The following is a 24,997-nucleotide window of genomic DNA, read 5'->3' as shown; positions in this document are numbered from 1 at the left end:
AAATGATTGACCATGCCAATTCAACCCTCAAATTTATGAGGTGAGAAGGCTGGATGCCATGTTGGGCGGAAATTATTTAAAGCAGAAGCAGAGAATTTCAGACTGAGACTGGGATTGTAAGTCTGCAGCAATGCTGTCCTATTACAGGAGGATGTTGATCAAGTCCTCATTCATGAGCTGGTCCATGCCTATGATCAATGCAGAGCAGCAAATTTGGACTGGGTTGTTTGTCCCCACGATGCCTGTAGCAAGATTCGGGCTGAAAATTCGAGTGAAGATTGCTACTTCAAGCGAGATGTTACGAGGGTGTTTTGAGCTTTGGAAACACCAGAAGGACTATGTGTAGTGGAGATCTCTCAAGTTTGTTGCAATGAATCCTAATTGCCTTGGGAGCAAGGCTATGGAATCAATTGATAAAGTTTGGGATACTTGCTACAAGGATACACAGCCTTTTGATAAAGTTCCATGATGTTCTCGAGTATCCCACAGAAGAAAAAAAAATTTGATGTGTAGGGGATGTTCTTTTAGAATGGGCAATTTCACTTCCCACTTTGGTTGAAATTGACATGCACATGGTTAGAGTGCCATGGCCAGAAGGATGAAATAATGAGCCCAATGGCCATAAGGATGAAATAATGAGCGGCCCATTATTTTCACATGATAATCTTTTAAAGTTTGTCCACTGGGTCGATTGTCAAGGCAAAGAGAGATATGGAAGAGCATCCTTGAGAGATTGCGAGGACCCCGAGCAAATGAGGTCAAGCAAAGCGTAACTTTTGGGATCAGGGGATGACAGGAGCTTGAGGAGGAAGGGCATGACACCAACGAAAGAGCTCCAGAAGTAGGAGGCCTGCAAGGTCCGATTGTTGGCCAAATTGGACAATTGCACTGCCATCCCAAGTACCTTGAATAGCCGGAAAGCCATGCTCCTGGATATAGTTTTTGACATTGTCAGACTGTTAGAGAGATGGAAGAGGCACTGTACAAGCCAGTCGATAGTCTCAACATAAAAGGAATTACCAAGAGACACAAAGGTTGTACACGATGAAAGTATGATATACGTTTATTTCATGTACACAAAAAGAGAGGGGTGGAGCTAGCTAGCTATGGAGGAACAAATTACACCAGCAGTCTCTCTATGGCAGAACTATCAAGCACTATGATAAAATGATTGACCATGCCAATTCAACTGTTAAATTTATGAGGGAGTCACTTGAGAAGGCTGGATGCCATGTTGGGCGGAAATTCTTCAAAGCAGAAGCGGAGGATTTCAGACTGAGACTAGGGGATTGTAAGTCTGCAGCAATGTTTTCCTATTACAGGAGGATGTTGATCGAGTCCTCATTCATGAGCTGATCCAGTCCTATGATCAATGTAGAGCAATAAATTTGGACTGGGTTGTTTGTTCCCACCATGTCTGTACCAAGTGGTTATACATATATGATTTCATATATGCATGCATATATATGGGCACATACACATGTACATGCATTTTCTTTTTGTGTATGTACACACACATACATGCACATGTTAAGCTGCACCCAAACACACAAATATGGTGATCTGTGCCACAGGAGTGATGGGTTTTCTACTGCATTCTTGCACAATTAGAGAGGGGGACACGGTGCAGATGGCCATGACTCTTCCTCATCCTGTTGCTTTTTCCTGATGTGTTCATGGCTTCAGCAAAGGTGTGCTTGCACTGCCACTATTTTGAAATTATTTGTAAAAATCAAAGGTAGAGTTTGACGTAGATAATGATGATGATTCTTTGTCTCCTTTGCTTTCTTCCCAATAAATCAACCCAGAAGTTTGGATTAAAGTTTCATCCAACATCGATCCGCTACTCTTGATTTTCATCAAATAGTCGTGGTAACTATAGGCTCATCCTTTTGATGACAAATATGTTGATAATCTACTGCCATGTAGCAAGATAATGTAGATGGTCGTAATGCTTTGGAAAGATTCATTCGTCTATCAAATGAGCTCGATAGCTCTACTCCCAATTTGCTTCAACAACAATGGAACCAATCCATGAAATTCTGGAGTTCTTTTCTGCCAAGACATATATACTTTTATTAAGGAGAAGTCGTGCCACAAGGGAGAGTTACCCGAAAAATGAGCCACATGAAGCAAAGGAGGAGAGCAGATGAGAGCGCAGACGGAGGAGAGCAGACAAGATGAGAGACACGTGGTGGCACGGGCGTAGGAGAGGTCAGAGCAGCTCACGATGGCAATGCATTGTGGCCTACAGACGGAGAGCAACGGCGGAGAGAGAGGAGAAAGCAAGGCAAACAACTTGCCATGTGGTGCCTTCTCGGGGCTATTCCTTGCCTTGCCCAACAAGTCAAGCCACATATCACAATTTCAAACTGACTTCGCTCCTGTTTTCACCGGCTTCTCGACCATCTCGGAGCTTTCTTCCCATTGAAAAAAATATTGAGATTATTAAATAAAACCTTAAATTGTATATCTTGAAATTAAGACAATCTAAGATCTCAACCTTGAGACCCGGCATAGGAAGGTCTCTAACCTGTCGTAGAGCCATTGAGGTAATAGAGAGTAAAGAGGACCTCGATGTATTGGATCTGCAAAGCAAAAGCTAAAGAAGGAAACCATCACCCACTCATACAAGGTGGTCAAGAAGAAATCTATCAAGGGATCATTGCCAAAATTGGTTCAAGATACATGGAAGGCTTGGAGCCACATGATACTGGTGCAAGTGAAACCAGAGTTGGCAATGGGGATCAAAATATGAGAATTGTTGCATAGCGAGAGGGTGCTAATATTCTGCACGCACTCACACACACACACACACACTCACACACACTTTTAACAAAAAACATAGGCACAAGGGGGACACACACACAAATACAAGGAGGGAGGAAGATCAAGGTGCAACACACAAACACGCACATGAAATTTTCATTGCCTTGAGATCTATAAATAAAACTTAAAATTTTATTTTTAAAATTAAAGACATTCTAAGATCCCACCTTGAGATCTAGTGGAGCGGATCTCTAACCCGTCGTAGACGAGTAATGCTACTCGTTCTCTTTTAATATCTACACTTGAATTTTTTATTTGTCCTCCATTTGTTGGTGCTAACCAAAGCTTTGTAGAATCTTGAGATGCTAGTGCTTAGATCCTTCTTTCTTCTATCCTTTTCAAGGAGCAAAGATCTTGTTCTACCTAGCTACATAGAGAATCTCTAAAGTATGCTCAAAATGGTGAATACAACACATACTTTTAATCAGCATATCTGCCTTGTCTTCATAGTTGGGTTCACACTTCGGGGTTGGAAGTTGTTGGACTACTTGGCTTGGTGGTCAGTCAATTCTTCAGTATCATTCATCTTCAGGTCATAGAACTTTAATTTCAAAAACACTTTAGAATTTTTTATTTTATTCCCAGAGATACCTTCAAGTCAGTCCCATATTTGCTTGACCATGGAGAATCATACACACGGAGGACAGAGGAGAGAAAAAATCGTGGCAACCATCTCCTAAGCACTTGGTAGCCCCTTGGGGGGGTTCTTGGACAACCCACAAGAGTTCCTCGACAGCCCACATGAAGACTTGGCAGTCCCATGGAGGTTTTTTGTAGCCCTGTCTTGGCAGCCCATGGGTCCAACCTTCCAGCCCACATGCAAATCTGGGTTAGCCCCTAAAAATTATTTGCACTTGTTGCGTACGCAAGGTGAGATTTGGTAGACCTCCTGAAGTCTTGGGAGCCCATCTGGTCCAAACCTGGCAACCCACAGGGTTAGTGACAGCCCTTGTATCAAAGAGAAAAAGAAGAGGAGAACATGGCATGTGATCAACTCTAGAAACCTCAACCTGCAAAACACACAGAACACCACCACCATTACATCAATGGAAAAGAGACAAATTTCGGGTGCAGGCTACTCACCACCCAACCTCGATGATCATGACTGGGTCATCCCCACCAAGCCGAGGCTAGAGTGACGTGTGGAGCAAACTCGAGGATACCTGCTAGCAATCTGCTGGCTATGCAATGCCCTGGCGTCCCATACCACAAAGGTGTGTTCACAGAACCTCCGCCTGCTGCCGACTGCTAGCTCCACTCCATCTGCTCTGGTATTTATACCCTCATGCTGTGAATGGCCGACTCCTTTGTTACGACTTGATTCCACATGAGATACTACTTTTAACACCCTCTCTGTAGCTCATAGTGGGCATAGATGAACAAGCCAAGTTGATGTAGATGCAACCATGGACACCTCAGTACCGGCCGGATACTGAATACACCTCGGAAAATGCACCAAACAACCTGTCTCCTCAAGGAATGCCATCTTGAGCTTCAGCTGCCACATAGAATAATGAATTGCAGACAACTCCACATCCATGATCCCCCATTCGTTGAACTGCGAACACATCACGTTCAAAAAAAATCCTCTGAACCTTGAACTGTCGACATATGACGCCCAAAATTCTCTGACAATGAACTAGGAACTCATCCCATCCATAGTCTGCTACCAATGAACTACGAACACATCACGTCCATAGATTTGTCAAGCTGTTCCATGCCAGATGCATGTGTCTTGAACTCCGACACACGGGTCCAAATCACCAAAAAACGGGAGCACAGACTGCCCCTCTCTGCCACTCACATGCCTCTCTCTGGCTGAAGCACGTGGTAGCATCCATCCACCAAGCTAGAATGCTGGAGCATGTGCCAGTGTAGTCCTCGCCACACCGGCAGACGCCGTAGCATCCCTAGTAGAATCACTGTCAGCGTCCTCGTCAGCTTTGCCTTGGCCACGACCATCGCCTGCATGATCATCGCGGGCCAACGCCAAACGCCCAGCCACGGGGTAGTAGGGCACCAGCACCTCCGACAAGCTCCTCTTCAGCCTCTCCACCAACAATGCATAATTATTACTAGGGTCCAGCTCCAGGACCTTGTAAAAACGGACAAGATGGGATCTTGTGGGTGCAAGCCTCCCGGACGAGAGGGGGCTTTGAAGAAGTCCTGAGGAGCGAAGTTGTCTGCCGCTCGGAGGTGGGCGTAGGAGACGTGGTGGGATCGCGCCTCCACGAACTCCACGCCCGCGTCGTTGCAGTCCACCACCAAGCGCAGCCGCTCTTCCTCGTTGCACCCGTTCTCCACCTCCGCCCTCCCGCAAGCTTTGCACCCCACTGCCTGCTCCTGCGTCGCTCCTTCCGGCGCCCCTGCACTGGACCCGTCCCCTTTGGATGACCCTTCCGTCCTCGCCATCACCGCCGCATGACGTCCAAGTCATCGTTGGCTCCTCTGTGCTGCAGCAGCCACCTTCTCCAACTCCTCCGTGTGCCCAAGAATCAACGAGCACTCAGCTCTGATACCATGTCAGAGTCGTACATGCGGAAGCCACACTCATACACACGTAGAGAGAAAGAGAGAGAAGTTGACGCAGAGAGAGAGAGAGAGAGAGAGAGAGAAAGAGAGAGGTTGACGAACAACGCTTGACGTGTATTAGCAATGAATAGATTAATTATTACAATGGTGGGCATGGGTATTTATACCCTCATGCTGTGAATGGCCGACTCCTTTGTTACGACTTGATTCCACATGAGATACTACTTTTAACAAGGTGCCTAAGGTCCTTTTCATTAATTAAGGGATAGACTGCTGCAATAAGATAACTATTCTTGATGGACAATAAGATACATTTTAAAATAATAACATGAAAACTTGATGGGTGTGATCACATACACAGAGTTTGCAGAATTTAATGATGATTCATAATCTCTCTCTCTCTCTCTCTCTCTCTCTCAATTTGTAAACATAGCATATCATTGTGGCTGAATGCAAGACCAAATATTTACTTTAAACATAACATATAATTGTGACTGGATGAAAGACAACTTTAAACATATCAATCTTTCCCAGTACTGTGCAGTACAATTACTTCAGTGCCAATAAATGCATCTCTAAGGCTCTTCCTTGTCGTATGGGCTTCCCTACTGGTTATGCAGCACAATTACTTTAGCGCATATCAAAGCATCTAGAAGGCTCTTCCTCGTTGGATGGAGACGAGGATCAATTCCTCCATGAATGGCATATGCATCCAGTTCAGCCCTTTTCAGCTTAGAGGCAGCTGTCTTGCCAAGTACAATGCCTTTGCTAATATCTAGAGGAGGAGCAATAGGCTCAGCAGCCCCATCAAGGTTGGCAAACCCCTCCTCCCTCAATCTAGCCATTTCCTTCAACGTGTTAAGAACATCATTGTTTGTTCTTCCTTCGAGAGCATAATCAAAGCCTATCACATGTGAAATGTGATCTACCGTGCCAACACTAGCTCCATTTCTGAGCTCCTTATAAGTCCCTTTGCACTCCTTTTTGGGTTCTGATGCTGTGCACACAAACACAAAATCAAGAACAATCTTGCCTTCCCGCTGCAACTGTACCACATCTGGCACCCACTGCTTTAATACATTAACAGCCATGAACTCATCCTCAGAGTGCTGGTGCTTGGATTGACTTGTTGTGAATTGCAACCCAATAAGATGTAACTGGTCATTCATATCTCTGTAGAAAATCATAGCATCCACCTTTCCAAAGTTGAATTGAATTGGAATGTACATATGCCCACAACCTGGCTTCACCATATGCATGAGGATGGTTTCAGGTTCAGGGATGCTGGAGAATGGCTGAGCAGAGAGCCTATTCATTATTAAATTACTAGAGATGCGCATTCCTCTCCGCGAAATCACATCATCGCATAACCTCTCACACAGCCATCCCAGTTCAGACCAGTTAATTAGTGGACTTTGTATGACCAGTTTTGCATATGACAACCACGGTCCCTGCTCATCAGCACTTGATATTTTCTTTCTGAACTCCTCCATGTATATCTGTTTAACAAAATGAGAGCAGAAGTTGCTTTCATTTATTGCATACCTTCCATCCTCAGCTATCACCTGTTCAACGGTAAGAAACTCATTGTAAGACCGTTTTAGTCTGAACGACATAGCTGACTTCCTAATTGAAGACATTGGAGGATTCTCTATGAATGTGTGGAGCACTCTGGCCCAATCTTCCTCATCTTCAAGAGTAGCAGCAACCTCCATGGGAGACAGCTCACGCACATTAAGTCCTATGATCTTTCTCCTGTCAGTGCTCCAAATAACCCCATGCTGTTGGTACTTCTTAGAGGCAACCTTGATGCAAGCATCATCCAAAGCATCAAGAAAATGGGGATGAAATCCAGCATAGAAGTCCATATCATTCTTGCGTAGCTCACTTCCCTCCACCACAGCTCCAAGAGCAGAATGCTCAAGAAAGCTTTGTCTCTGCTCCTGTATTGGAAACATCATATCATCAAAAGACGAGCATAAAAGTTAGAATGAATTAAATAATACACACACATGTGTATAGCATCTGTAGAAGTATATGTGTGTGTATCCATGCACGTTACCTTGGTAAAGCCCTGAACAAGGAAAATGACTGAATTTGCTGATTGTGATGTCTCATTTGTAACCACAGCACGCCGAGCGTGTGCATTAGGAGACAGCCCCCATACAACCTTATAGGGTTTTACAATATCTGCAAGCGATACCCGTATTTCTTCCCGTTGCTTTGCTTCTTGCAGAGTGTCCAATACTTGCACTCCATCAACAATGAAGGTGAAAATGTCCCCAGCATCTGTCATGTCGGCAAGAAACTCTTGAATCCTGAGGAGAATATCTTGTTCTTTAATATTATCAAACGTCCGCTTGGCAGCCTTGAGCGAAGCCTGCAAACTTTCTATCTTGTCCAGGGCCACATCATACTTGCAATTTTCAGTGTTCTCTGCACATTTATATGCAAAGCTGAGTGCATCCAATATCCAGCTAGACAGAGCTTTTCTCGCCCTCTCCATGTTCCAAATGCACACAGTTTTGCAGCGCTCAGGAGCTGCAGAGTACCAGAAGCTCGCAAACGCCCTTAAGAGGCATGTTCTGCCAGCTCCTTTGGGTCCTGCAAAGAGCAGTTCTTGACCAGCTTTGAGCTGAAACCATCTTTCGACGAGCCCCATGAGGTTCTCAGAGCCGATAAAATTGAATGCCTTTCCAGGTCTTGCACCTGGAACTAGACTGCCCATGTAGGGAACAATGCTCACCTTGTGCGGATCGTATAAATCGTGGACCTCAGCTCGAGCAAACTGCTGTTTGATGAAGTTGCAAGCAGCATCCACTGTATCATAGCCATCTACACGACGCCGCTTCCGCGCTATCTCCGCCTTCGCATCCATGACTCTCAGAAACCCTAGAAGACAGGAAACTGCAATAACAAGGGTCAAGGCGACTATCACATGAGGCAGGCACAAGGTATTAAGTTATATCGTCTCGCTGCGCTATATCATTACGAGTATGTCCCCCCTCATGGTCGTATATTGACCCGAGGGTCCTAATATTAGGACCCCTTGATGAAATTTGGGAAAGATGCAAAGATCAAGTCCCTTCTCGGGGATAGAGGAGGGCTGAATGACCTCGTTTATCGAATTTGGCAGAAGCCTCTTAGGGCGCTTGTTCTAATGCATATATGGAATTACAGGAATAAAGTGGTTTTCCAGAGAGGAGTCTGAGAGGAAGAATGCCAATTGAAGATATGTTGGAGGAGATAAGGAAGACGATTCAATTTTTTGGTCATAAGAATGAAGCCTACAGAATCTTAAGTACCCTTTGGAAATGATGTTAATGCCTCTCTAGAAATCAGAATTTTTTGTTGTCCAATGATGTAAATATTTTCCTTTTCCTTCAATACAATTTTGAATTGCCTTCAAAAAAAATTTTATTAGTTGGGGGTGGGAGGCACGATTAACATAAGGTGAGAGGCGCCTTGCAAAGAATTAACCGATAAAACGTAAGCTTCGAATTAACTTCTGGAAGCCCAAGCACGCATATATAGAGGGGAGGAGGAGATAAGAGACACAATCATCTTCCTCCTTTGTTGCTGCTCCTTGAAGAAGCCCCTTGTCTGAGCGAGGGAGAGGGGGGAGCGATGGAGAGCAGGGAAGAGTGGGAGACGAGGGAGGTTGAGGTGATGGAGAGGAGAGGGAGCGATGGAGAGGGAGGTTGAGGTGATGGAGAGGAGAGGGAGCGGAGTAAGGGGAGTAGGGGGCTGAGAGAGAGGAGAGGGAGTGGGAGGGGAGCCGGCGTGAGGTGAGGAGGATGGGCGAGGAACAGACAGGACGGAGAGCACTCTAGGTTAATAGATGCAATTAGGCACTTAGGCACTTGGGTTAACTGAAGAGAGAATAAATTGGATTAATTAATTAATTGAATTGAGCGTAGGAGCGATTAGGAAGAGCGATTCGTTTCGTTTTAGATGACTCATCTAGAGTAGCACACTTATTCAAAATAGTATTATGTACATGAATCAGAAAAATGGCACTCTTTCTCTTCTTCTCCTCCTCTCTACTCTTCTCTTCTTCTCCTCTATTCTTTCTTCTTCTCTTTTCTTCTGTCTCTTCTCTTCTTCACCTCTATTCTTATTCTTATTTCTCTTCTCTTATTTACACCTATTTCTCTTTTTCTTTCTCTTATTCTTCTGCTCTCTTATTCTTTCCTCTTTGTCTTATTCTTTTCCTCTCTTCTCTTCTCTTCTTCTCCTCTCTTCTTTCTTCTTCTCTTCTTCTCCTCTATTATTTTATCTTCTCTTTTCTTCTTTCTCTTACCTTCTTCTCCTCTCTTCTTATTCTTATTCCTCTTCTCTTATTCTTTCCTCTTTCTCTTATTCTTCTCCTCTCTTATTCTTTCTCTTTTCTTCTTCTTCTCTCTTCTTTCTTCTTCTCTTCTTCAACTTTATTCTTTCTTCTATTTTCTTATTTCTCTTCTCTTCTTCTCCTCTCTTCTTATTCGTATTCCTCTTCTCTTATTCTTTCCTCTTTCTCTTATTCTTCTCGTCGCTTGTTCTTTCTCTTATTCTTCTAATCTCTTATTCTTTCTCTTATTTTTCTCCTCTCTTTTTCTTTCCTCTTTCTCTTATTCTTTCTTGTTCTTCTCATATCTTCTCTTCTCTTCTTCTCCTCTCTTCTTCTCTTCTTCATCTCTATTCAAAAGACTGGAAGACAAACCTTCAACTTCATCTTGAATTGTCACACCTTGATTTGCATTATATCAAAGACATACCTTCAACTTCACCTTTAAATGTCATAGCTTTTTCTTCTACTTTTGGAAGAGATACCTTGGGTGATTCATACATTCACAAGGTTGACTCTTCATATAAAATATAAAGTGCGACTCTCCTACCTCTTTTCACGAAGTGTCCAATCTTGCCTTCATTTAACTTCTTGCAAATCCCTCCTATGATTCTTTTGATTCGGAGTTTGATCACTCTAGAATTATGAAAAATTGTTTCAATTTTGAGATTATGAACTTATAATTTATTCCCTTCAAATTTGGGACTATGAACTTATAATTTGTTGTGCTTTTTTATTCCCTTCAAATTTGGTCTAACCTTGTTTGTTAAGAGAACTTGCAAACCCATTTTTGCCTATCTAAAATTTTAGCTTTGGATAATGTTCACATGTTTCCCGGGGATTCAGAAGGGGAACCTTACGATATCATGTGAGTGTACACTAGGGGGGTTTTTTGCAGATGATGCATAAGCTTATACATTAGGGGTGGGGGCCCTTTTGTGTTTTGGCTAATCTTAAATTTAAGTTAGGGGGGGAGGGGGGGTACTAATCTTTACCCTAGATGTAGACCCGATGTAGAAATGACACACAAATACTCATTTGATAAGTCAGTGTTCATGAACTAAGCCCAAAACTAACACTAGGTCTCCTTCATTGATGGTGATTCTTATTGTTAATTATGGTAATCAAAGAACTAATCGTGGCTAATTAAAGGGGCTAATGTTTAGAGAAAATAAGAGAAAAGGCTATGGAAAAAGGTGTAAGAAATGTTCCATAGTAATGCATTCCTACAAGCAAATTAAGCATAACATGGCCACATGAACACCACCACACCCACACCTATACCCTCTCACTCTTTCACTCTTTGATTTTGACCACAAGCTGGTTCTCCTAAGTTGTCCTTATTCTCTTTTGGCATTTGTAAATATTCACTCTATCTTTCTAGTACACTTTGCTTTGCACACTTTGCAAAATTGCCCAATCACCCAAAGACAAAGAGACTATCTATCAGAGGATTAAATAAAAAATGGAGTAATGGAAGGCTACATGGAGTCCCAATGTTGTAGATCCAAGAATATGGGTTTTAAGGGTGGTTCAAATCAAGGAACTTGAGATCCAATCTTGTAAGTCATGATATAAATAGTCTTTCATAATATAAAACAAATATATCATTAAATCATTCTCTCTTTAATATAGGTTTACTATTTTATTCTAGTGTCTATAGTAGTGTAATATACATGTGTCTTTTCAATATTGCGACTATGTGACCGCTACTTGAATAGTGAATTTCTTAATAGAACCCTTCATTCAGAATTTGTGATAGGAAGGAAGTCATGTGACCACTATGTGTAAGTCTTGGGACAATCTATGAGAGACGATGACCCTAGAACCCTTCATTCAGAATTTGTGATAGGAAGGAAGTCATGTGACCGCTATGTGTAAGTCTTGGGACAATCTATGAGAGACGATGACCCTAGAACTATCAAAGCAAAGATGTGCATTGAAGGACACCATTACAAATGCCTTAATACACTATGGATCAACGGTGGTAAACGTAATAACTAAGGAAACCATGATAGATTTGGGCTTGGAAAAGATGTTATAAAGTAATTAGGTTAGTTGGCTTGCCAACAAAAGTAGAAATTACTTGCCCTCCCAAGTATGTGTACACATGTGGCCTATCCCATGAGTGAGGGCTTTTCACACGGTTGACCATACTCACCCACGAATGTAACTTTAACCATATGTTTTCTTAACCATGGTGAAATGGAGCCAATTTTATCCCCAAAAATGGAGGGGGGAAATGGGGAAGAGCGGGAAAATGGGTTTCCTATCCTGCACATGACTTTTGCCCTATCTTATGCCCTGTACTTTTGCCTCTTCAACCTCCATTGCCCTGGCAGGTAGCCTGCTAGTGTATATCATCGTACCTTCCAGTTCGAATATCTCCCACCTCCCGTTACCTCGAATATCCCTACTGGTATTTCAACGTTGGAGTTTGCAGATTACTCTACTATTTGGGCCTGGAAGTTCAAATCTTTGCACTAAGGATTTTCGTCTACCAGTAGCAACTTCTGGAAGCTTGGCTGTAGCCTGATCGGTGGGCTCCTGTAAGGTCCATTTCGAACCTACTTGCAGTCTTATATTGCAATATGTGTATTATTTTTCGGTATTTTCTGTAAGCAGCATCCTCCGAGAAGCCTTTGTTCTTGTTTTGGCTTTCGCGTTCACACAGTCGGCCACATTACAAATTTAATAGAGAAATCTTTCTCCCCACACCACAACTCTAGTCAACATTTTTGTTTCGCAGGGTGTTTTTTTTGAATCGCAAACCTCTTTTTCGATCCTTAACGAGTATTTGAGCTTTCACGATGCGACTCATCTGTGCCCGCTTCCACCACAAGTGTGTATTCCGTGATGCTGTAGATGAGCTTCTGCATCAATCAGATTGTATTATTCAATTTATCCAAAGATTGACCCTCATGTTTAGTCTTACAATAGCGATGATCTTCCACCAGTCTTTGAATATAAGCTGTGAACGTCTGCTTTCTTTTGTAAGCCCGAATTTCAATTTTTATTTTGTCCTGAATTGGAATCTTCTCACCATTCAATGAAACCTATGTCTATATTTTTGGATCTCAACTTTAACGTGAAGTAGAAATTTGTGGTGGCAGGTTGAGGGGATGTATACTGTGTGCCCTTACCTGCCCTGCTCACTTGGCAGGGCTTGACTGTGTAGCCATGACGGCTTGACTGTGTAGCCATGACGGCTTGCCTTTTATTTTGGAAACCCTATCGGCGTAGTTGATAGATATACCTACCATGATTTGTCAGATAAATTTATTCCTTGGATAGCCTTGGATGTCTTCTCATACATGGTTCAGCAATAGTCTAGGCACCAAGATGCTAATTGGAGCGTGGGTATTTGAGTTTCAGACATAATATTGGCTTCTTTCAATTCTTCTAAAAGCAAGTTTCTGTACTTTTATGTTAATGTCTTATGAATTTTTAGGTATATAGAACAGTTCATTTCATTTGTTATATTCTGTTATGTGTAATGGAGATGGCTCATTTTGAGGTATATAGAACAGTTGGTTTCATTTGTTATATTCTGTTATGTGTAATGGAGATGGCTTATTAGATTTGTAAGTTACATGGTTCATTCCTATAGTTTATGAAGTCCAAGAAAGCGTTTGCTCTAATTTCTAATCGAATGTGACTATTTTCAGCCGGATAGTTAATTTGTAGAATAGACTGCCGAGCTTCCTACATATGAGTGCAAATGGTTCGAAATTGGAAGGAATAGACGTGATGCTTTTCAACGGATAGGTTTGCAGGTTGCCTTATATACAAGTCGCTTAAATAGTCTAACCCTCATGGGTCTTAGAACTCACGTTGTCGGTTTTTGCATAAATGCAATGATACTAAAGTATACATGTTACGTGCACCTGCTCAACACAGAGACCCAAAGTAGAACTCGTATGTACAAGTGTATCCACAAACAACGTGAAGAAGTGAAGCTGTATAGCCTTCTCCAACCCCTTCCGTAGTGTTGCACGAGAGTGGCTCCAGCTTGTGACTGTTCACAAAACGTCCCCCTTCAACACTCCAGCAAAGTCAGAGTGTCCGGTCCTTCTTCTGGACAAGGAAACCTCTCGCTATATATTAATGCACTTGGATGCTGGCTATTAATTAGGAACAAAGAGGGCAAATGATTACGTTGATCATTATAACCCAATGCTTGCATTTCATCAATCTTTGGGAGTCTCTGATCTCATCGAATCCTGCCATTGATTGTTGCCCATGAGTCTGATAGAGTAGGGGACTTGCCAGAGAGCCGGAAAATCCTTTCAAAAGCATGTTAGAAGACTTTCAAATGGCCACAACTAGCTGTATATACCACCTTGGGCATTCCCATTCTTTACACAATTAACTGGCAATGACTCCATACTCTTTTGCAATCTTTTTAGTTCAAACCAGCCAGCTTTCAGCTAGGACTTGGCGCTATTAGTGTGCTTTCAGCCTGCTTGCAGGCCTTATGTGTGGTTGACAAGGTGGGCTTGAGAATCGTACTCCTTGTCTGCACGCTTCCATAATCACATTTGTAGCTGTATATCACCATACATGTCAACAGTTTTATGTCCATTTCATGCTTCATTTTGAACATGTTAATGATGATTTTGCTGTAATTTGTTCCTCATTTCCTTTACTTTACAACAACAGGTTTTGCTGCTACTGCAAATAATGCATTGAGAAGGCCTATGTTTCTACTTCAACTCACATGTTTTTGGTTGGAATTTGTTTACAGGTGCTGTAATTTGTTACTAGTTGCTAGAGTAGCTGTAAGCTTCGAAAGGAGATTGTTGGCTTGAAGTAGCTCTGATTCTTCCATACTTTGCTCCAGGTTTTATGTCCATTTCATCCTTCATTTTGAACATGTTAATGATGGTTTTGCTGTAATTTTTTCCTCATTTTCTTTACTTTACAACAAGTTTTGCTATCCATTTGAGATTATCTTGTTGGGCACCTTTTTTGTTATCTAGCCCTTTTATAGGAGTATGGAGAGGCATGATATTGTGATTGTGTTAGATGAGGGTGTGGCTGAAAATCATGTGTTGGGATATGTTCATCTTAAAACCGGTGGTACCTACTACAAGGACTTGAGAGAAGAGATCATCCTTCATAATCTCATCATAGATGAGTATATATTTTTGGGAGGATCTAGGAAAATTCCAATAGGGGCCAAGCAAGAGGAGAGATGGATAGTTGATGCTGCAGAAGTAACCATCCAATTGAAAATGGAATATGATACACAAGGCAAACGCCAAAAAGTGGACTCAGTTTTGGAGATAGCAATAAAATGCAGCCAAAGTGTACAGTGTCTCCAGATTTATGTATGCATGATCTTGCTCAAGGGTGTGAAAGCTACAATATGGTGGATGATTCGACTACGTGTGGTAGTGTTTCTAAGAATCGATTGAAGAGTCACCTTGCAACACCATCTGAGGTCAAAAAATGGCAGAGGGAGATTAAGATAGCCAAAGAAAAGTTAAGAGCAAAAGGCCGACATGATAGATTTGAGCTCATGTCAAAGGACAAGGATGGTAAAGCATTGTTTCAGATTTGGTGTGAGGAGTGTGATTGCTCTTATGGTCAAGGGGGTCCTGACACTTTGTATAATTACACACACTCACACATCAACTCAGCATCCCATATGAGGATTATTGGGTTATGTGAGCAAGAGAGCCATAGAAAAGACAGCCTTGGTTCATTGGATGACATTATGGAATTAGGAAAAGAAAAAGTAAATAAAGCAATGTTGGAGGTTCAACCTTTGCAAGTGAGAGTAATGTGGTGTTTCAACTAGTAACAGAGACTATTGGAGATTATAGCACTCTATCAAAAGTCTATATAAGCTGCATGCTAGATAACAAGTGGATACCACTATTTCCAAAGACAGGATCTCTATGACAATGCATGATTGAGCATATGAAATCCAAGCTACATATCACAAAGGCTAGTGGCATTGATTCTAGTAATCAAGTGAAGAGGGCTGGTGGTCGCCCATCCAAGGTGACAATTATAGATAAGAAGCAAAGAGATCTAAGTGGTTTTTTCAAGAAATGTTCCGCTAAAGGTAAAACTCACATGTTCTAGCTGTGTTTTCCATCAGTTTTGTATTTTCCAAGTGAACATTTTTTCTTATGCTCTATTGTAATGTTTTCTTATAGATAATGACACCTTGCAAATTGCCAATGCCTCACGAAAGCCATCAGGTATTTCTCATATGCTTCTATTTTCAATCATTATTTCTGATTTTTTATAGAGATGTTAGGTGTAGCTAGTCATATGGCTTTTGGCTCTCTCTCCATTAGGCAAATTTTCAAGCTTCTATTTTCAATCACTATTTCTGTTTTTTTATAGAGATGTTAGGTGTAGCGAGTCATATGGCTTTTGGCTCTCTCTCCATCAAGTCTATTGGGAACTTAACAGATTCCTCCTTTGCTCACAGAGAGTAGCTTGCTTGCAACCTTGTGTTGGGGTTTCTGGCAAGGGTCATATAACTATGATGGGAATGTGGTTGACTTGAAGCCCTTTTTGGATGATAGTAAGGGAGGTGGCAAATGGCACAATGAGCCAGCAACTAAGGCAACAATTATGATGGGGACAACAGAGTTTATTGAAATTAATGGCACTTTCTGTCATAAGGATTGCAAGTGGATATGTTTGGAGGGAACATACTTTGATAATTTGCAATGTGGTGCATGTGCTACTATTCCTAAAGAACGAGACTTTCGCATGCGAGTGTATCGACAAATTCGATCTTCAGACACTCGTGGATCAAGAGACATAGGAGGTGGTAGACGGTTAGATTATTTGACTCATTTAGAGTTATTGAGAGTAGCAAAAACAAAGTCCACAATGGTTCGGGTATTGAAGAAGGAGATAGCATTCACAAGAACTGAAGTTGTTGCATTGAGCGTGAAGGTTAGAAGTCTTCGTGAGAGCACTGTAGAAGCCATGGTGAGGAAAGATGTTAGAAAATTTTGTCAAGATATAATCAATGCTCATGAGCTAGGTCTGTTTGAGGGAAAGAAGGCATTGTGGAACTTCTTTGTTGACATTTCACAAAACATTTCAAGAGTAGGTCAAGGGAAGAGATATTCCAATACAACAAAGGAATTATTTGAGACTGTCAAGATATGGGGAGGGACAAGGTTGCATAATTTCTTATCACTTAACCTTGGAGGTCCACACATGTCCACCACAATGAGGTCCACAAGAAAAGCACTTTTCTTTCGAACTGGTTTACAAGTGGATATATTTCAACATGCAAGAGAAGTTTACACTTGTCACATGATGAAGAAAGGTATACCCTTGGGTAGTGTGCCAGTTCTTCTAGCTGAGGATGAAACACTTGTGAAAAGAATGGTGAGATGGGTGGCACGTGATGATAATTTGGTTGGCTTTTGTGGTAAAAAGCTGGAACACACTTGCATTCCAGACTTTGTCGTGCAAGTTGTGATGGTCAAGATGGATATCTTAGAGTTGTGGACGCTTTTCAACATAATGTGATTGCTCATTATGGAAGGGTATTGATAGTGAATCCTCTCCTTGAATGCTTGTCAAAGCTAGTTCTATTGGTGCAATTGACATGTAATAGGTTTGATTCCATGTTTGTCAGAGAACAGTGGGAGAGCATTCAGCTTTCTTGGAACATTTTTCTAAGGGATGTGGTAGGTCCATTGATAGGACATGCTTCAGATGGGGATAGTAGGTGCAGAAAGTTGATGTTGCAAGATTACTCTTCTTGTCAAGGTCCCAGGTTGTGCATTCCTTGGAAGGGTTGGCCCTTTACAACACACATCACATTTGATGGGAGTATCAGTGGTTTGCATGATCAAGACTATATCCATAATGGAAAGAAACTTATCAATCCTTTGGATAGTGCATCTAGGAGGTTGGTACTTGGTAGAGAGCTTGTGACTTTGAATCATGTAGCAATTGTATATCAATTATTCAAGGTTGATGAACATGGCTTGCAAGAAGGGGATATTGAGAGAAAAAATTGGAGAGCTGCACAAAGGATTGCTGCAAAGAAAGTACAAAAGTGTTTGAAGTTATTACAAGAAGGCTATGGTGCTCACCAAGAGCGGACATTGGGCACACGTATGTACTTATCAATAGTAGCATCTTACATTGATATTTTCTTATCACCTACCTTAGACTTGTATGGTTGTGTGAAAGCTGCAGGAAAGGTGTCTTTCTTTTTCAGGTATGCAGAAGTTGCTACAATTGCTATTAGTGATATATGAATAAAGGATTTTGAACGTATTTCCAAGGTTTATGTGGCTAATACTCATGGTTCTTTCTATATGTAGGATTTGGCACATGTGGATCACTAAGCATGATGCATACTCCCTAAAGCAAAACTTTATCAGTAGAGAAACATTCATTGACATTCAATTGTCATGTCACTTTGTGGTTCTCTTGATAAAGACCTTTAGGGAAAAGCATCCTCACTTGCACGTACCCCTTTCTTGCGCGGGATCGGATGCATGTGAGAATTTTTTCAGCAAGGTGGGTGGAATGGTTCGGAATGAAAGATGCTATGATGGCTTTGATTTGCTGAGTAGTACAGGAGCACTTAATAGAATAGCAGAGTTTCAAGCAGGTTCAATTCTTAAATCCAGCAGCTCATTCTAAACAAGAAAATATATGGGCTACGTAGGAAAAGGAGAATGGCACTCCTTTGGCCAACCTGGGAGACTATGCTTGTGTGAGTAGTGACAACCATATGGTATCTGCATTGAAAGAGGGATTATTAGAAGCAAAGGCCATAAGTGAGACACTTGGTATGCGCGATGAAACTTTTTGGAATGACTCATGGGAGGAGGGAGATCTCTTAGAACTCTTCAACCCTAATCTTGAATATGTGGATGAAGATGAATCATTGGATGATGTTCTACTTATAGATCAAGATAATCACTTTGATAGTGGTGTAGGAGGTGATCTGGATGAGGAAATTACAAGTGAAAGTGAGCTTCGTCATGTGATTGATTGTCTAATTGATGAGGAGGAGAAGGTGGTTAGTGAAATATTGCCATTTGTTGAAGTGGATGGGAAAGCCATTTCTAAAAGCACACTTGTCAGCCAATTGAATGGAAATCCCACACTATCTAAAGATAGATTAACAAGGGTGAAAAGTGGAGTGTATTTTTCTTTGGAGAAGAAGGCAATGATTGCCTTCTTTGGAGAAGAAGGCAATGATTCATACAGGAACATGTCTTGGTATAGGATCTGATTGTGCACAGTATTGTTTGAAACCATATCAATAAATGCAAACAAAAAGACAAGAGGAAAAGGAAAAGCTGGGAATACTAGTAAGGGTGCTATAAACAGCATGTGGTACCTTGGAAGGGTTGTAAGCATGAGAAGAAAGGTTGGAAATTGTCTAAAAGAGACAAGAGGCCCCTTTGATCTATTGGATAGGCCTTTGAATGTTCAAATTCATTTGTCATGGTATCAACAAGCAAAGGGAACTAGGACCTACACATATGACCTTGTTGACAACCAATGTGTGGATTTGGAATCTATAATAGCCTTGGCCAATCTCAACTATGATCGACAAACAAAGAAATACCATCTTGATGAGAATGACTACAAACTTTTCAATGAATATGTGCAGGGCAGAAAAGGTACATTTTCTATTTTTTAAATTTTTGTAAAGTTTATCCATTTTGAAGTTGTCCCTTCCCTTCTCTCCTTCCTAGTCCATTTGCAGCCCTACTGTTCAATCTCTGGTGTAGATGAAGGGAACATATGTTTTTGTTAATGTGCTTTCAATCCTTCTTATCACATAGGGATCCTAGGTTTGCAACATGTAACTTGACAGGGAGCTTATGTTTGTTTTGTAGGATAAATTTGTTGGCAAACTATGTGGCATGATGCAGCATTTATGAGAAGATGCCCATAGATGTGTCAATGCTAAACTTATGGATTATAGACATGGATTGTAGACATGGATTGTTCGGGTGTTACTCTTGTTTAATTTTTAGTTTTTCTAGTAAACATTCAAGATGCATTTTATGTTTTCTACTCTATCAAATTTTGGTTTAGATTCATAGATTGTTCAGGTGTTACTCTTGTGTAACTTCATATTTGCTGCTATTAAACATCCAAGATGCTTTTCAGCTTTTTCATTCTAGTGTTTGTTTTTTAAGGGAGAAGACACTTGTTTATGTTAGTGTGTAATCATTCTTATACGCTATGTATTGGGTCTACTACAGCTTTCTAGCTTGTCCGCCCCAATAACAGTGAATGTAGTTGCTGTCTACACTATTCTGAGCAGGTTTAGAGACTGTTGCCAATTATGGGAAAGGATTTGGAGCTGTTTACCTCTGTATTTGGCAATGCAACATTCAAATTAGTTCATGTTTTGCAAGTACAGGTCTGCATTGGAAGTTCAGTGAGGTTTGTGCATTGTTTAGCCAAGCATTGGCTAGTGGGTTAATGTGATTTTGTTGGTGCAATACCATTCACAGCATGTGAATCAGTGGGCAGTTTATGCATCCATCTAAGATGGTTCAGAATCAAAATCCGAATCTAAATTTGGGAGACGTGTTTGAAGTTTTGGCTTGGGAGGATAAATTGGATGGAACCAAGTATTCCATGTGGAGTTTTATGGTGAATAATGTGTTAGTTGGTAAGAGTATATGGGGCTATATTAGAGGTGATGAGGCTTGTCTTGTAGATCTAGTTATTGCTTCTGCTACACCTTTGTAAGGAGGTAATGCATATGATATGCAGCTAGCTTCGATAAGGCCAGCTACACCTGTTGCTCCCATTGAGGATTAGAGGAGATGGGATTAAGGGATGCCCAGGCTATGCCACTTATAGCCTTGTCCATTAAAAGGATCATCATACCTCGTATCTGTTCCTCCAACATACTTGGAGAATATGTATTGGGCAAGGAAGGAGGCTAGGCTTACTTGAAAAGACATCTTGATAGTATTTCAAGAGCTTTACGTATGGAAATACATTGGTAGATATGTATACTCTTTGTAGATGTACAGTCAATACGTATGCAAAATGGTATAATGTTGCCTTGGTTAGCATGTCGATGTAGGTGGTTAGCATGTAATGGATGTAATGCCAACAAATGAGTGCTCTTATCATCACTATTAGGCATGAATCAAGAACATCTATTTTGATAGATGTAACTTTAACAAATGTTGTTATCATCATTATTAGGCTTGAATCAAGAACCACCATGCTAACCATGTATGGTAACAAGTGTGTGGATGACAGATGGATGTTTGACAAAATACGATAGCCATCTTATAGTCTTGTTGTTTGACAAAATAGGATAGCCGTCTTGACGTAGGTTTAAGGAAAGGGGGGGGGACACTAGACTTTTTCTTGTACCTTATAAGCTTAAATAGGGGTGTTTTATAATCCTACTGGATCTTAAATAGGGGGTTTTCTTGAAGTTCATGCACGCAGTTGACGTCCCCCTTTAATGAAGAGTGAATCCCCCGGGACATGTTTGTAGTTTTTAACTTTTCTCCATAGCGTTCAAAACATTTGTAAGCATACATTAGGGGAGAATTGGGCTCTCCAAAGGGCCCTCAATTAGTGTTTCCTAATTTTAAGGGGTTAGGGAGTTGTTGCTCACGGCCTTCAAGAATAAGGCAACATCATATCTTTCGAGTCTCCTTTAAGATCAAGCAACCTACCAAATAGATGCACACCGTTGATCCTTTTCATTTTGAGATCGGTGGTCTCAAAAGATTTCATCAGCTTGTGGAGTTAAACATGCGTGAGATGATGCTAAAATGGAGAGCTCCGCACAAAGCACCACCTTCTCTTTCCACATTTTCATATCATCGTGTCAGAACTTTGCAAGAACTCATCTTTGGAAAGTTGTGCAGCTGCTTCAAGTTCCTCTTTCGTGGAAGCATTGTGTGAGACCTCTTCTTCAACCTCCTCTTCATGCGCTTCTTCAATCGCCTTAGATCAGGTGATTGGGCTTGTCTTCCACAACTCTCCAGCTCAGATTTCGCACCCAGAGATTCGAGTAGCTGGAATTCAAGATGATAAGTGGGAGGTTCGGTTCGCTGAAGAACATACATTGATTTTGCAAGAGTTGAAAACGGTAGTTAGCCCCCCAAACCATCTTCTCAGGTAGTTAGCCCCCCAAACCATCTTCTCATGTCCTCGCGGCGGCAAACTGGCTATGGGAGAGTGGAATTTCTGGAAATCTATTCCAAACTTCACACCAACATCCTTTTGTGCTTCAAAGACATCATCGAAGTCCTCTAGTATCACTTGTCCCATAGGATGAAGCTTTTGGTTCTTTAATATTGTCATTATAACAACCTGTACCTCCACAATGTTTTGGTATGCATGGCATTTCACAACAAAGAAGTCAAATTTTTAGAGAGCCTATCATATAAGGAGTATTTACATGCTGAATCACAAAACGAAGATGAGCAGGAAGGATCAGAAACATATTTTCTTACAGAGAAGGTTGTGCATCTCATACAAGGAGTATGGAAAGTTGTGCAGCTACTTCAAGTTCATCTTTAGTGGAATCATTGTATGAGACCTCTTCGAAGATGAGCAGGTTTGGGGGGCTAACTACCGTTTTCAACTCTTGAATAGTCAATGTATGTTCTTCAGCAAACCGAACCTCCCACTTATCATCTTGAATTCCGGATGCTCGAATCTCTGGGTGTAGAATCCAAGATGGAGAATTGTGGAAGACAAGCCCAGTCACCTGATCTAAGGTGATCATGGCCATCTAAAAAATGAAATTGCAGCATCTACAAGAAGGGAATCGAGCACAAATGCAAGAGAAGACCAACCTGGATCTCTTATCACCCTGCCTTCTGCCAAGTACACAAAATGTATGTTCGTGCTACTTATAAAGCTTCAAGGAAGCATCTAGAAGGGAGCTTTTAGAATAAAGCTATTTTTTAACACTAGTTTGGTAGAAGGACAAAAAAGTATCCTAGGATAGGTTTATGCCCTATTAACGTGGCCACTTTCTCGAATTATTCTAAGGAATTGTTTTTAACATCCCATAGTTAATAATAGCTATAACACATATTTTTGTATTGCTTTTGGAGTTAGATAATCGTACTTACTATGATTTGTGTACTAAAAATTAAAATTTTGTGAATGTTGATAGTTATGAAAATTTGATCTTTTGCACATTCTTTGACATATCTAACAAGTCCCAAATGCAACCATACTTTGTATATGTCTTAAATATGATATTATGGAGTAGCAAGAGTTTTTAGAGGACATAATGTATAACATCAAATTCAAACCTTATTTTGATTGTTGATTACACTGCAATTAATGTTAATTTCAGGATACAAGGATTTAAGTGATACCAGAGGAACCTTCAAAGGCCTAAATTATTGGTGTAGAGTGTCTCTAGTCATGAATGAGTGCTACCAACAATAAAATCTTATATTTAGAACATGTATAGATACTTGAAAATTATAAAAGAAAGACTTGTTGTGAAACCTGTGTTTGAGTCCTTTCTAGCTGAATTATTGTGTTCTTATACATTTGTGGGAACCTTGTAATCATGTGTGATGCTTTTTTATGTTCCTTATATTTTTCAAAAATAGTATTATGAGTCTACCTTAAGCTCAAGAGAGGGGATTGTAAAAAAGCACACCTACATGAAGTTGTGAATTTTTTGCCAAAACATCAAAAGGACACTTTTATGTCTTGTTTTGCTACCAAACTCGTGTTAAAAAACAACACAAAAGCAAAAACAAAAGAAATAATAAAAGCAAGCAGATTTTTGTGTCCTTTAGTACTTGTTGGAACTTGTGAATTCGTGAATAGTGATCTCTAGTTGAGGTTAGAGATTTCGATGCTTGGAACGTGTTTCCCTTTACCTTTTGTTGAGGTTAGAGGTTTTGGTGACAAAACGTGTCATCATTTTATTTATTTTTAGCACTGCCCTATAAAGGGAAGGGTAACCATTCATGAGGGGTGCCCTTTGAAAGTGGAAAAATAGTTGTACATGGCACTGCCCTATAAAGGGTAACCATTCATGAGGGGTGCCCTTTGAAAGTGGAAAAATAGCTGTACATGGCACTTAAAAAAGTGGTGAATTACTTGAGAGCTTAACGCAAAAAAAGGCCATGAGCTTCATGTCTCATCTTCTTCTTATCCTCCTCTGTTGTTGTTGCTTCTCCTTTTCCTTCTCTTGAGATAGCTTTTACATTGCTTTTATGGTCACCTAAAATAGTCACGAGCCTCTCTAATTTGTTCTTATGGTGTTGTCATATTATTAAAAGGGCAGTGCTATCGTGCACCCGTGCGTGGGGGGGCGCATGGGGGGGGTATGCGACATGCGCGCAAAGGGGGGGGGGTAATGGGTGGGACAGAAGAGGAGGGATGCAAGAGCGAGACAAAGTGAGGTCGACGATCAGGGATACCAAGGCGTGGCATGACCGCTAACCTCGGTGCCAAAAAGGGTACAGCACCAGGACTTCTCGAGAGGTCACCCATCCTAGTACTGTTCTGGCCCAAGCGCACTTAACTGTGGAGTTTTGATGGGATTCGGTGTATTAGCGCTGGTGTGACCGCACCACGTAAAATAACAGTGAGAAATTAGTATTGTCTTATTCTGTAAAGGTGGATGGGGGGGTACGCGACATGTGCGCAAGGGGGGGAGCGACGCATGCGCACAAGTGGAATGAGGGAAGGGGGGGATGGGCAGGTGGGGGGGGTTGTGCGCATGGGCGTAAGGGGGAATGAGGGGGGCGGGCAATGGGGGATGAGGGGGGCGCTTGCACACACAAGGGGGGGATGAGGGAAGGGAGAGGGGGGGCGCATGCGCACAAGGGGGGATTGGGGGGGCGCAATGGGGGATGGGGTGCATGCGCACAGGGGGGATGAGGGAAGGGGGAGGTGGGTGCAATGGGGGATGGGGTGCATGCGTACAAGGGGCGATGAGGGAAGGGGGAGGGGGGAGGGGGGGTGCGTGCCCACAAGGGGGGGGAAGGGCGTTGGGGGGATAAGGGAAAAGGGAGGGGGGGTGTTGGGGGGATGCGCACAAGGGCAGGTGGGGGTGGGGGGGTTTGTGCGCATGCACACAAGAGCGGGGGGATGCGCGCAAGGGGGGGTGCCCATGCGCACAAGGGGGGTTGTTGGGGGAGGGGGGGCATGCGCACAAGGGGGGTGCGCACGTGCACAAGGTGGGATGAGGGGGGGTTGCGCACGTGTACAAGGGGGAACGAGGGAATGGGGGGGTGCGCATCATCTGCACAAGGGGAGATGTTGGGGGGGCGGGCATGCGAACAAGGGGGGGTGTTGGGGGGGCATGCGCACAAGGGG

The 24,997-nt window shown here is 41.9% G+C and overlaps 1 protein-coding gene and 1 pseudogene across 1 annotated transcript; both read right to left on the bottom strand.

Annotated features, from left to right (window-relative positions):
• Positions 1-5,801: 5,801 nt before the first annotated feature.
• On the bottom strand, positions 5,802-22,552 carry LOC147624654 (uncharacterized). Its single transcript, XM_086819679.1, has 3 exons — positions 22,498-22,552; positions 7,424-8,268; positions 5,802-7,304 (listed from the first exon to the last, which is right to left on the bottom strand). The coding sequence occupies exons 2-3, from the start codon at positions 8,237-8,239 to the stop codon at positions 5,967-5,969; spliced, it is 2,154 nt and encodes a 717-aa protein (XP_086675805.1). The 5' UTR covers positions 8,240-8,268; positions 22,498-22,552; the 3' UTR covers positions 5,802-5,966.
• Positions 22,553-24,132: 1,580 nt separating this feature from the next.
• LOC147624653 (5S ribosomal RNA) lies at positions 24,133-24,251 on the bottom strand (annotated as a pseudogene).
• Positions 24,252-24,997: the final 746 nt, after the last annotated feature.

Source organism: Cibotium barometz, chromosome 25 (genome assembly GCF_041138505.1).
Source record: "Cibotium barometz isolate CiBa-2024 chromosome 25, ASM4113850v1, whole genome shotgun sequence".
In the NCBI taxonomy this organism is placed as follows: domain Eukaryota; kingdom Viridiplantae; phylum Streptophyta; class Polypodiopsida; order Cyatheales; family Cibotiaceae; genus Cibotium; species Cibotium barometz.
Note: the sequence above shows the minus strand (reverse complement) of the source record. Positions and strands in the feature narration are given on the sequence as shown.

Coding starts and splice junctions, on each gene's coding strand:
- LOC147624654 (XM_086819679.1), bottom strand. CDS start 8,239: ATGGATGCGAAGGCGGAGATAGCGCGGAAGCGGCGTCGTGTAGATGGC. Junction 7,305..7,423: donor TTGTTCAGGGCTTTACCAAG/GTAACGTGCATG, acceptor TTTCCAATACAG/GAGCAGAGACAAAGCTTTCT.